Source organism: Ambystoma mexicanum, chromosome 1p (assembly GCF_040938575.1).
Source record: "Ambystoma mexicanum isolate Mex_15411 chromosome 1p, UKY_AmexF1_1, whole genome shotgun sequence".
Classification (NCBI taxonomy): Eukaryota; Metazoa; Chordata; class Amphibia; order Caudata; family Ambystomatidae; genus Ambystoma; species Ambystoma mexicanum.
Window position 1 is genome coordinate 1,380,683,070 of NC_090921.1, and position 13,093 is coordinate 1,380,696,162.

The 13,093-nt window shown below is 44.9% G+C and overlaps 1 protein-coding gene across 7 annotated transcripts in view; it reads right to left on the bottom strand.

Annotated features, from left to right (window-relative positions):
* PHKB (phosphorylase kinase regulatory subunit beta) overlaps window positions 1-13,093 on the bottom strand; it is a 2,092,963-nt gene that overhangs the window by 939,581 nt on the left and 1,140,289 nt on the right. For all 7 annotated transcript variants that reach the window (XM_069607056.1, XM_069607058.1, XM_069607055.1 and 4 more), the window contains one exon: window positions 2,581-2,676. In XM_069607056.1, the coding sequence (XP_069463157.1) occupies window positions 2,581-2,676 (96 nt within the window). The remainder of the gene's footprint in view (window positions 1-2,580; window positions 2,677-13,093) is intronic.

Genomic DNA, 13,093 nt, shown 5'->3' on the forward strand with positions numbered 1-13,093 from the left:
TGTCACCACTTTAAGTCATCCATCCTCATTTTAAATGGAATGGAGAGCATATCAGGACGTACAAGCAAGGCTTTTACGCCTCAATTTATATCTGTGCCCCATTGTCGAGCACTGATGAGGCATAACTGCTGAACCCATATGCATGCATTAGTAATGGCCGAACCCCAAACCCTCTCCCATAATGATAGGCTCACAACTTGTATCAAGTGTTGGCAATAAAAGGCCGTAGGATTTTATTGTACAGATATGAGTTATGGCAATAACAATATCACATATCATGAAGGTATTATACTTTTGGACACCGGGTCCTGAGGTTACCCCCTCGGACCCATGCCGCCTTCTTGTGTCCCACGACTTGTTGTGGGCACCGTACAGTGCCTTGTACTTCTTTTTGTTGTTCTCCCCTTTTTGTAGGGTGGGCGGGTTCTGTGGTAAAGAAGCAAGAAGATTTGGAAGACACTGAGTAAACAGTGAACCTCCTGTTTGCTTGGGTCCCTGTTCAGGGTCCACAAACAGATTGTGTTTACTCTGAGCATGCTGCTCTCATTTATAGGACCCAGGGAGGCCCTGGGTCTTTGTTGTGTATGTGGTGGGGGCTGCTGTTGTCGCAGCCCCCGGCCGGATAGCCGACTGTCTGACCCCCTGGTGGGGGCAGATCTTTTGAACCTGGGCCCTGCCTGACAGTTGTTTTCCTTGTGGCGCTTAGCACCTTGCTGTTTGGAGGAAGGGTGAGATGACTGTTCGCACCTTACCCTTCCGTGGCTTTGTGCTGCCAAGACTGCGTGTCTCCGTAGCTGGGGGGAGGAGAGGAGCAGGCACGGGGAGGTTGGGGCTGCCCCTCTCCCAGCTGACGATGGTAACAGCAGTTACCCTGCCTCGCTTGTGGGATGCCCATGCAGCATTGCCCAGAAGAGAAGAGGGGCACATAGTGGCGATCAGGTCTCCATCATGCACTCTTCTGCCAGATCGTCAGTGTGCTTCGTTGTACAACTACATGAGATTTTTATGTAGGTATACAACAAATGGATTCCTATGGAATACGCTTTGGTTTTGCACCTTGTCAAGACCAGACAGATTCCATAGGAATCCATTAGTAAAGGATGCCTGCAAAGTGTATTTGCAGTGACTGTTGAGCATAGTGGAGAGAGGATCTGTCCTTGGATTCCACCATCTCGCTTTAAGTGGCAGGGCCATGAGATCATTTTCTTTAAAGCTTTAACTTATTTGCATTTCAAAAGGTTTTGTCCTTGATTCTGGGGTTGAATATCTTATGGGATGATAAGTAAATAGATTCTAGGGAAAGCTAGACCATCTCTGGCACCGTTTTATATGTGATAGGCATTTAAACGGTTAGTTTCCTTGACCACCTTGTCTGAATCCAGAACGGCAAGCATTGCTCTAATAACATTGGCACTGCTAAATTGTGATCAAAGTAGAATATGGCTGCTGAACTCCAAAGTACTAGATTATTTTCTATGCAACATGCCTACACCTTGTAAATAATTACTGGAAGCTACTATACATCTTTCATAATTTTAAGGATCAACAGAACGTTTTTTTTTTTTTTTTACTAAAGATCAGTCTCTTATTGGGCTGCGACAGTGGTTAGCCAAAGAGTGTTTGTTACTTAAGAGATATGGCGAGGGCAGCACAAATCTCCTGCTATGTGGCAACTAGCTTTTTTGATTAAATCCTAAACGCACATTTGCACTCAACTGGTGACATACGTCAAACCATTAACGCATCTATTTATTTTGCACAAAACGGTAAAAGGGAAAGATTGCATTCTGAATCATCTAAGCACAATGTACACAGGTTAAACTAGTGCCCATCCCCAAAAAGTCTCCAGATGTGAGAATAAAGTTAATCCACAATATCCTTCTCCTTTAACCCAGTGGATAGATGTCCATGTATATACAGTGAGATACTACATAAAGCAGTTTTTCATGGCATAAACGTAAAAGCATACAACTAAATTACACACATTGCTTCAGCAACTTATTCCGAAATTCACCTCTATTTAAAAGTTATTCGATATTTTAACTCTGGTTGCAATGAACAGCATGTTTTAGTATTCGTATGACTACTAAAATCAATACATTCTGCCTACACTAAATAGTCATTTCAAAACTAAGGTTCCAAATTGAATAAACACACTTTACAAACGTATCAAAAATCACTTTCTTGTCCGAATGTTTCTTTTATTAACTTCTGAAGCAAAAGCTTTGAAGTCAGAAAGTAGCGAGTAGTCATCAGCAAGACACCAACTGGTGTTGAATTTTTGTGAAATGCTTATTTCTGTACATAAGGGAACTTTTTAGAAATCACCATTTGGCATTTACTAGCATAAACTATTCAACTTTTGCTAAGTGATCGAAAGCGTTAGAGAATTCAACCAATAGCTTGAATTTTGTCGGAATACCTCAAAAAAGCGAAACTTTGGCATATTCCTAATTTTAACATATCAGAGAAACATGTCCGCACAGTACTGTTAACCACAAGGGATATAATAGAGGACAGGTAATAGGGTGGAGTGAAGTGTTCTTCAGGAGGCGAGCAAATTCAACTGATGTTACTTACATGAGACCGGGACTCTCTGGGTAGCAAGGAGCAAAGAGTTTGCCTGTTTCTGTTATGAGCGTCGAAATCCACAAAAATCACAGACCACGAGCAACCCTGCAAGGCAATGAAAAAAGGCAACATGATATATCTTCCTTTATGAATTCTGAGAGGCAAAAATAAATACAATTGAGTCGGTTTCTTCTGCCTCTTGGTTCAACATTGTTCACATCAATGAACAGAAACCCATGTTCTTTCCTCATCAACATACAAAACATGGATGGCTCTTATGTTTCATGAAGTAATGGACAAGGAAATATGGGAAATGTTGCTTCAAATTAAGATGCAGATCCTTTTAGGGTGCAACGGCAGAAGGCCTCACTAGTTTGACAATTTAATTAAACATATTGAGAACGGAACGATTCAAGTACATTCCTAAACAGTTTTAATCATAACGGAATGTGATTACAAAACAGCACCCCGGCATCCAGGTGGGTGCTAAGTTAGCAGAAACGTCTAATATGCAGTTCTGTCATAGTCCCAACACACGCAGTAGGAACCTGGAATTGATGGAAAACGAATGAGTTTCAACTGTAATTTGTATGCTAAGCAGTTACAAATTAATGAATTGCTGTAGCAGTCAGGTATGGTGCTGCAGTATGGTGCTGTAACGTCATACATCATTAGCTGAACATACTCCAAATGAGGCCCCTTTGCTAATTAGAGGCAGAGAGGTACTGTACGGCGTACGTGACAGAAAGAGAGCTCTTTTAATAGCATCTTGTTTCGAAGAACCACAATCAACATCTTTCAATGGTGTAAACTGTACCTTGCCATTGGGGTTCGGTGTAGCCACAACTCGGCCCTCCCACTAGCCTTTCAAAGAACTGCCCAAGGCAGCCTTGCTTCTTTCAAACCAGTCTATGAATGCAACAAACTCATTGCTTATTAAACATCTTTACGTTATGATATGCACACAAGTCATGAGGTACACACTTCCCTTCACCTACTCCTAGCCTCATATGGGCTAGGTACAGAGGTTTCTCTTTCTAGGTCAGTCCAGTAGTGACTCCTGGGGGCCAGAGATTCAGAAAAAAAAAACTAAAAAGAATTCAAATGTCAATGGCTTTTTCCCCAGAAGCCTATTCTTGAATATGAGGCGCATGGAATGATGATCTCAACTATTGAGTTTTACTTTTAATTATCTTTATACATCACACTCGCCTCTGCGTTTGAAATCTGTGTCAGTGATTATTTTTTGCAGGTTTCTTCAAGTATTTCACCTGCAGAGATATGAAATCCCACATCACAAATTAGGTAGCTCTGTAGTGCAGAGAGCACTGTTGCAGAGAGCCCAGCATGACAGCAGCATGTGAGTGAATAGCTTCAGGAAGCTAGCTGGCATGGAAAACAGCAGAATACGCTTATCTTAGAAAGCAGGACCAAGGCCCTTGAACTTTCACATGCTCACTACAGACATCCTTGCAAGAGTGCTTCCCCATTCATCATGTTACCACATAATCTCCCTTACTCTCGAGTCCACGCCACTTGCAGTTCACACGTCCTTTCCTCTTCACCACTTTTTCTATTAACTCACACCTCCTGGTCCGGGAATGTGTTGTCAGAAAGGGGAGTGGAAATAAGACTGCACTCCCCTAAGATTGTGGCATCTGTGTAGGGCCAGCATTCTCTAGCAGGCAGGTGGAGCAGGAAGAGGAGATGACTGTGGAGTTGGTGCTCATCCCACTAGAGAGGATCCCTGCACTAAATGCCCCAGTGGCATTACCATGATTGGCATCCTCAGCCATCCACAGATAAACGGAGCATCACAAGGGTTATAATGGAATAGCAGTAGCAACTGACAAATTATGACACGAAGTTTCGGAAGCAGGCTAAGAAATAACAAGTACTAGCATGTGTAACTCCCCTAGGGCAAATCCCAATAAAACAAAGAGCTGCCACGGAAATCTCCCATACAAGTAACAGAAGTGTGAGGGGAACCAGAGAAAGCCACGGTCCACGAACAGGTTTCACAGTAGAAGTAGACTAGCACTGTAAAACCTGATGGCAATACTGAGACATACAAACATGGCTAAAATGTAAGCGTACCCAGCCATGAACCACAACCCTACAAAATCCTGTTCGGAGGCCAAAATCACCAATACCGCTTTTTCAGGCTAGAAGAACCGAAATGAAAACAGGAACATGCCTGTGCACTCGGCACGTAAGTGAAAACCCACTATCGTGCAAAGGCGGTCATATCTGAGGCACTATGCCATGTCGTTAGGCCTTTCAGCAACATAAAGGAAATGATTCATGTCCCTGTGAACACAAACATATGGTACAACAGAAACACTCCTGTGTACATTAATACACACGCCCTAGAGGATAAACGATTAGTATGCCAAAACGTCTAAGGAAAAGCTACTAGACATACAATACCTGGTTTCGACATTTGTAATATCAACTGACACACACGGCACTCTCTGCAGTGAACAATCCATGTTGTTTCACCCAGTGACCCCTGGATGATTTCTTTTGTCCAATCGTCTTTATGCCTAAAGAGAATCTAACTGTACCTGCATTATGAGGCAGTGTCAGTAGTCTGAACCTGTCAAAGTAGGTGGGTACCCCAATTTGCCTGCGGTTTGGGGGTCTACCAGGTTGGGAGCCAGAGCCAGTCCTAGCCCAGAGAGAGGAGGTGAGTGTTGGGAGGGCCCTAATCACGGAGCCTTCTTATAGTGCCAGTATGTTTGTGCAGAGTACCACCCGATCAAGATGCTGACCAATTTCTTTCAACCTTTTCCAGGAAACTACATGTACCAGTATTCCCAGTGGTAAAAAGCAGAGACCCCAGCCAAACCAAAACTCAGCAGAAGGGCCAGGAATCTATGCACCTAAACCAGCAATGTCCTGAAGGGTGTCAGCTACATAACACCGCTTAGCAGACCACAACAAAGGCAAGCACATGTGCAGAAAGCTCAGAACTGCTTAAAGACATCAAGATGCAGCATGTGAACACTATGTTTAATATAGAATATCGAAATATCACATTTCTTGAAAGCCAACACTAAATTGTGACTTTACACCAGCTTCTTAAAAATCACTTTTGAGATACGCTGCTCTCCTGTTCTCCAGCCATACACACCTGCAAGCTGAGTGAGGCAAAGCTAAGAAGCAATGTCCAAAATGCAAAAGATACAAATACACATTTGGTAAATTTCATCAAAGTTTCGGGTAAAGAAAAACAAACAGCATTTATTAAAATATAAACAAAATACACAAACATTACATATGTACTGCTGTCCCATTCATTTCGATGGCCATAGGTAGCACCTTTTAAATATGGGTTATTGTCCAGCAGCAAATGTCTTGTATAGGTACTTGATACCAAAATGTAAGATACAATCAATGATCATAGGTTTCTTAACATCCTTTAAACATCACTTGAGCTGCAAACATAAGTTCAGGGACTAGGGTGCAATCTAAAACTAAATGCAACCATGGCAAATTCCAGAGTGAAGGGGCATTTGGGATTGTTGTGATTTCTTTTTCTTTTTCTTGTGTCTTAGGCATAATACTTATTCATATGAGGCTAACACTCCATTTAAACAATCTGCTCCTTCAAGAAAGCCCCGTTTATGATACCCTCAAAGATTAAAACAGGGGCCATCCTTCCCAACTCTTAGTAATTTTCCTCTCCACCTCTACGGTCTCCTTACACTTTAGTCACACTTGCCATCTCCTTCTTAACTCCTCTCACCACCTCCTGCTCAAATGTTTTACCTCCTCCTTAGACACCTCTACAGCTAGTGCCACTTCCTATTTTGGATTCCCATAATACGCTAACACCTAATGGCATGTGTAAGGAAGGCATAGTATCAACAGTAAGACAGACACAAGTGACCACAGTTCAAGGGTGTTTATTGAACTTCAAAAAAGGGTTGGAAAAACGCCCATCTAAACCTAAATCTATAGATGGGAGCAAGCTACAACCATTAAAAAATAATAACGCAGTTCTTGTAGTGTCTTGTCGAAATATAAGGGCCTATACTAATAAACGTATTGCCAATCCTTACCTCCTCTAAATACAAATAGTGTGGGAAACAATGTTACGAAAAAGAAAAAAGTATTCACAAAATGATATGTCAGGATGTTCAAACCGTTGGCCCCCTCATCCCCACGTTTTCAGCACGGGACAAGGCGGTACACTCAAGCTTAGCACAGTCTCTGGCTTCTCTAGCACGAAGATACAGTTCAATCATTAGCACCAGGGCCTTCCATGCCCAAGTCTCTTTGCCTTTCAAAGTCTCTTCATTCAAAGGGCCTGATGCGACAAACAAACGTTAAGTTCTTTACCTTTTTCAGATTTTCAAAAGTACTCAATTTTTTAGGCAATTCTCTCTTGACCTCGGATCCCCCTAAGCCAGGCCCAGATCCTTTCAACACAATGTTTGTAAATTTACTCATTCCAATTTCTTGTAGAAGAACAAGTTACTTACCAACTGTAACAATCTTTCGACTGGATGTTCCTCCCACGTATTCCTCATCTTTGATAAATCCACTTCCAGCTTGCTGGCCTCGTAAAAAATGTTCACAGTAGAGGGCGCTGCGCATCGACGTCCCTTGAGTCGGTGTCCCTCGAAGGCCTCCGCATCGGCGCCAACGTCACCATAGAGGTGCTGTATTTGCCTTGTATGAGATGGTTAGTTCCCTTGAAGGAGCATAGGCTGCAACTACAGGGGAAGTTTTACTGCGGAGAAGGATGGGAGGGGCGATAAGGAATACGTGGGAGGACCATCCAGTCGAAAGAAAGGTACAGTTGGTAAGTAACTTGTTCTTCGAATGGATTGTGTCCTCCCACGTATTCCTTATCCTTGATAGACTTCCAAAGCAGTAAGTGTATAGGAGGTGGAGTAAAATGTAATTATTTTTTAAAAAATGGACAGAGTGCAACACAGCTTTCCCAAATTTCAGTCTCCTGGCTAGTGCGGGAATCTAGACTGTAGAATTTGGTGAATGTATGTGCAGACGACCATGTGGCAGCCTCACATATGTCTTTAATTGGAACTCCTCTTTGGAGAGCTGAAGAGGCTGCGATACCCCTGGTTGAATGAGCCCTGAGGTGTTGAGGAGGCTCTTTTCGTACTAATGTATAGCACTCTTTGATAGTTAGTATTACCCATCTTGAGATGGTTTGTTTCGTGATAGGTAAACCTAGTTTATGTCCCGCATATCCCACAAATAGCTGATCTGCTTGTCTAATCCTTGCAATTCTGTTAATGTAAAAACTCAAGGCATGCCTTGGATCCAGCCTGTGCAATCTCTCTTCCTCTTTCCCTGGATGAGGAGGAGGGTAAAATGAAGGCAAGGTTATTTTTTGTGCGATATGGAATTCCGAGACCACCTTTGGGAGGAAATTTGGCTTCACTTGAAGACCTTATCTTTGTGAAAGACTGTATGAGGAGGTTTGCAAGATAAAGCTTGTACTTTGCTCACTCTTCTAGCAAAAGTTAAAGCCACTCGGAAGACTGTTTTTAGAGTGAGGAACCCTAATGGACAGGAATGAAGAGGTTCAAATCGAGTACACATTAGAGATTTTAAGACTAGATTTAAATCCCACAGGGGAACTTGAAAAGGAGTTGGGGAAAAGACATTAGTCAATCCTTTCAGGAATTGAATGACTATGGGCAACTTGAAATATGAATGTTCCTCAGCAGTGCGCTTAAAGATTGACAGCGCAGCGAGGTAACCCTTGATTGTGCCAAATTGAAGGCCTGATTTTGCCAAATAGAGTAAGAATGATAATACCATTGTTGTACTACATGAAAAAGGGTCAATATTCTTATCTCTACACCAGCTGCAGAATTTGTTCGAACGGCAGCGGTATAAAGATTTACTTGCTGGCCTCCTGGCTGAAAGCAACACCTCCATTACGCCATCCGGGAGGTCCCTATCTTTGTATCTCAACCTTTCAGAAACCAAGCGTGAAGGTTGAGAGTACTGATATCCGGATGAAGAACCTGACCTCCTTCTTGCAAGAGAAGATCCTCTCTTTGTGGAAGACCAATCGGAGGACAGATGGACATGTCTAGAAGATTTGTGTACCACGTTCTCCTGGCCCAATCCGGGGCAATTAGGATCATGGGTTTCCCGAATCTCCTCAACCTCCTGATCACTTGAGGAATGACGGGGACTGGAGGCAACCCGTACAGAAGTGGAAACTCCCAGTCCACATCTAACATGTCCCCTAGAGCTCCTCTCGTGGGAAATTCCCTTGAGCAATACTGATCGCACTTCCGGTTGACACTGGTGGCGAACAGATCCACCTGAGGGGTTCCCCAGAGGGCGAAGATCTCTTGAAGGATTTCTTGAGCTAGCTCCCATTCGTGGGAGACTGTGTTCTGCCTGCTCAGAGTGTCCACCGCCGTGTTCTTCTCCCCGGCTAGGTGAACTGCCGATAGAGAGAGTCCTTCTTGAATTGCCCAGAACCAGAGCTGCATTGCCTCTCTGCACAGTGGCAGTGACCCTACGCCGCATCTTTTGTTGAGGTAGTGCATGGCCACTGTGTTGTCCGTCATTATCAGAACATTTTTTCCCTGTACTGATGGCAGGAAAGCTTTCAGTGCTAGCCTGATCGCTCTCATCTCTAATATGTTGATGTGTAGTCTGGACTCCGATGGAGACCAATGACCGCTGATGGTTAAGTCGTTGGCATGGGCTCCCCACCCTGTGAGTGAAGCGTCCGTGACTACTGTTATCTCTGACCATGGTTGCCAAAACGGTTCTCCTTTCAAGATGTTCTCCCGACAGGCCCACCACTGAAGGTCTCGTGCTACTCTGTTTGGGATTTGTAGGAGATCTGACATTCTTCCTGAGAATTGTGACCACTGGGTGCTTAGTGCCCACTGTAGAAATCGCATTCTCAGGCGAGCCTCTGGCACTAGAAAAATGCAGGGTTCCATGAGGCCAAGCAACCGCAAAATGTCGAAGGCTGGTAGACTCTGGGCATTTTGAAATCTGGTGACCATCTGTAGAATATCTTGAGCCCTCACTTCTGGTGGCAAGGCTTTTCCCAGGGATGTGTCCAGGACCACTCCAATGAACTGGAGTTTCTGTGATGGTATCATCTGTGACTTCTTTTAGTTGAGGGAAAAGGCCAGTTGGTGGAGGGAGTGGCAAACAATCTAGATGGACCTGAGTTTGTTCCGGGGACACTGCTCTGATCAACCAGTCGTCCAGTTAGGGGTATACATGAATCCCTTCCCTCCTTAGACTTGCTGTCACGACCGCCATTAACTTGGTGAAGACCCTCGGGCAGAGGTCAGCCCAAATGGCAGAACCCAAAATTGATAGTGGGAGCTGTCAATGGCGAACCTCAGGTACTTCCTGTGCTTGCGATGAATTGGCACATGAAAGTAAGCACCCTGAAGGTTCAGAGATACCAACCAATCCTGAAACTGGAGGGCCTGAAGGATCTGAGAAAGGGTTACCATCTTGAACTTGTCTTTCCTGAGGAATTTGTTCAATTCTCGCAAGTCCAAGATGGGTCTCAATCCTCCTTTTCCTTCTTTGGTATTTGGAAGTAGGGGGGAGTACCAACCCTTGTTCCTCTCCGCTACAGGTACCGGTTCTATGGCACCTTTATCTAGCAGGTCTGAAATCCCTTGCATAAGGAGCGGGTCTGGAAACTTCAAAGAGTTGTTCCCCGGTGGATGACTCTGAGGAGTGTGTAGGAAAGGCAGGCAGTAACCTTGGGCAACTGTTTCCAATGCCCAAGCATCTGACGTAATAGCCTCCCATTCCGTCGCATGTTGAGTTAACCTGTCTCCTACTGGTGTTCTGTGTGGGGAGACCTCAGAGGGGTTTAGGAGCGGCTGACACAGATGCTGAGGGTAAAGCAGCACCTGCTGATGCAGACTTGGTACCTTTGACCCGTCCACCACGGGTGAATCGTCTCTGGCCCCTTTGAGCTGGCTGCCCTCTGCCTTTTCCGAATGCGGAGTAAAAATGAAAGGGCGTCCCCCTCCATGATGTACCTGTGGGGTGATTGGGAATTTGACGAATTGCAGCCCCAAGGGATTTGGCTGCTGCCTTTGAGGTTTTCAATTTCTCCAAACGGTCATCAGCTTTCTTGACAAATAGTGAGGTGCCATCAAAGGGCATATTCAGAAGCCTGGCTTGTACATTAGGAGCAAAACCAGATTTCCCCAACCATGCAAATCTGCGGATTGTGGTACTCGCTGCCATGACTCTGCTGATGCGGTCAGCAGAGTCGAGACCTGTTTGGAGGGACTCACACATTGCATCCTTCCCATCCTTGAATATATTCAAGAATGCGTCTCGTTCCTCCCCTTCTGGGAGACGGTCAGCCACCGATGAAGCGCATTCCCAAAGGGTGTGACTGAATCTCGCTAGCGTGCAAGTGGCGTTAATAGACTTAAGTGCCATGCTGCAAACTAAAAAGATCTTTTTAGACATGGCATCAAATCATTTGTCGTCTCTATCTTGTGGTATAGTGGGGTATGCCGATTTACTACTTGACGACATCACAGCCTGCACTACTAAACTCTCTGGGGTGGGATTTTTACTTAAGTATACAGGGTCTGAGGCTGACACTCTGTACTTCACAGAGAGCGTTTTGTTTACTGCAGGGATAACCTCCGATGTTTCCCAATTTGCAGCTATTTTTCTCTGCAATGCTGCATGAAAAGGGAGTATAGGGTTTTCTTGAGGCCCTTTATCTAAGATGTCTGTTAGGTCATCTTGTTGGAAAGAGGGTGCAGGTGTTGACCATCCCATGAACTCCACAATTCTTGCCATAAGGGCTCTGTAAGACATTTCTGCATGCTCTTCAGGTTCTGGTCTGGCAAATTCCGCATCTGGAGAGGTCTCTATGCCACTGGCATCTTGTAAAGATTCTTGAAGATCTCTTAATCTAATTTCCTCAGATATTAGCTCCTCTGGAATAGGAACTCTTGCAGTAGGAACCAAAAGGCCTCTCTTTATCAGAGTCTTCTCCTTCCTCATAGATAGAGGATAAAGCTCTGAAGTAGTCAGAGCATGGGTAAAGGGTAAAACCCATTTTAAGAGAAGATGGTGCCAAATTGGTCGACACTGCTTGGGATAGAGTTGTAGTTGTCGATGTAGACGTCATAGGTCTCGACAAACTTACAAAGGGCGTTGAAATACTCGAGAATGGCCTGAATGTCGTAGAGAGAATCGGAATTCTACTCGGTGTCGTCAATATTGTCGACGGCGCTTTCGATGCCCCTAGTGCCAATGGTGCAGTTGGGGCCGGAGGTTCGAAGGCCTCTCTTTCATCAGGGTCAACAACGGTGTCGACGACGGCATCAATGGCACAGTTTTGTTTGTCAAAGGCGGTGTCGACACAGTTTTATTTGAAGAATCCTTGTCTTTCCTTGAGGGTTTGTGACGCTCTTGAGGGTTTTTAGTTGCCGGGTTCGACGACCCATAGTGTTCTTGTTCTTCGGGTCTTTCACCCGGGGTATCAACTCTAGGTATCTCCGAGAGGGACAAGACTGCGTTCTCGAAGACCCTAAGCATTTGTTTGCGAAATTCCTCCCACTTACTTGGAGAGCTGTGTTTAGTGGGGCAGGTGACCCTTTCTGGAGAATTAGAGGATGAAGACGAAGGAGATCTATGAAGACTCTCCTTAGAATGTCTCGATCAAGATGAGTGGTGAGAACCACTTCGAGATCTCGAGCGAGAATGTTTTTTCCAATGGTGAGGAGACGAATGTCTCGACTCAGCCGAGGACAATTTTGAAGGGTTAGAGGAATTAACGGTCTTACCTTTTTCCAGCTTCCCCCCCTATGCTCCTTCAAGGCTTTCGCCGTCATGGACATACACTCCTCACATTCCGAACACTGGTGCTCTGATCCCAGGCACCACAAGCAGATCCTGTGAGGATCTGTTAATGACATATTTTTTGCGCGTCGATGAAGCGGACGAAGATGCCATCGTAGGATGAAGATTTTTAAAGTTTTTCTAAGAGTTTACTGAAGAACCGAGCATTGCGTCTCCGAGGCTTACAAAGCACGGAAAAACGGAACTGAGCAACGGACGCTGCGCAAGACTATTTATACCTATGGTGACGTCAGCGCCGATACGGAGGCCTTCGAGGCACACCGACTCGAGGGATATCGATGAGCAGCGCCCTCTACTGTGAAAATGTTTTCCGAGGCCAGCAAGCTGGAAGTGGATTTATCAAAGATAAGGAATATGTGGGAGGACACAATCCGTTCGAATATTCTTTCTCGGGTGACTCATGGTTCACCCCAGATTCCCCCTAGCCAGGCTCAGATCTCAGATCCCCCTCATTCGGGCTCAGATCTCGGATCCCCCTCAGTCAGAGTCAGATCCCTTTTATCTGCAGTAACTGCCTGGGCTGGCCACTGGTCTTCCCCTCCAATTAGTTGCACAGGTCTATATAGACCAATAGGAGAAACCAGCAGGCGGGAGCCAGTACCAGCATTCAAGGCCTACAACAAAGGCCCCTGTCTACTCCCTG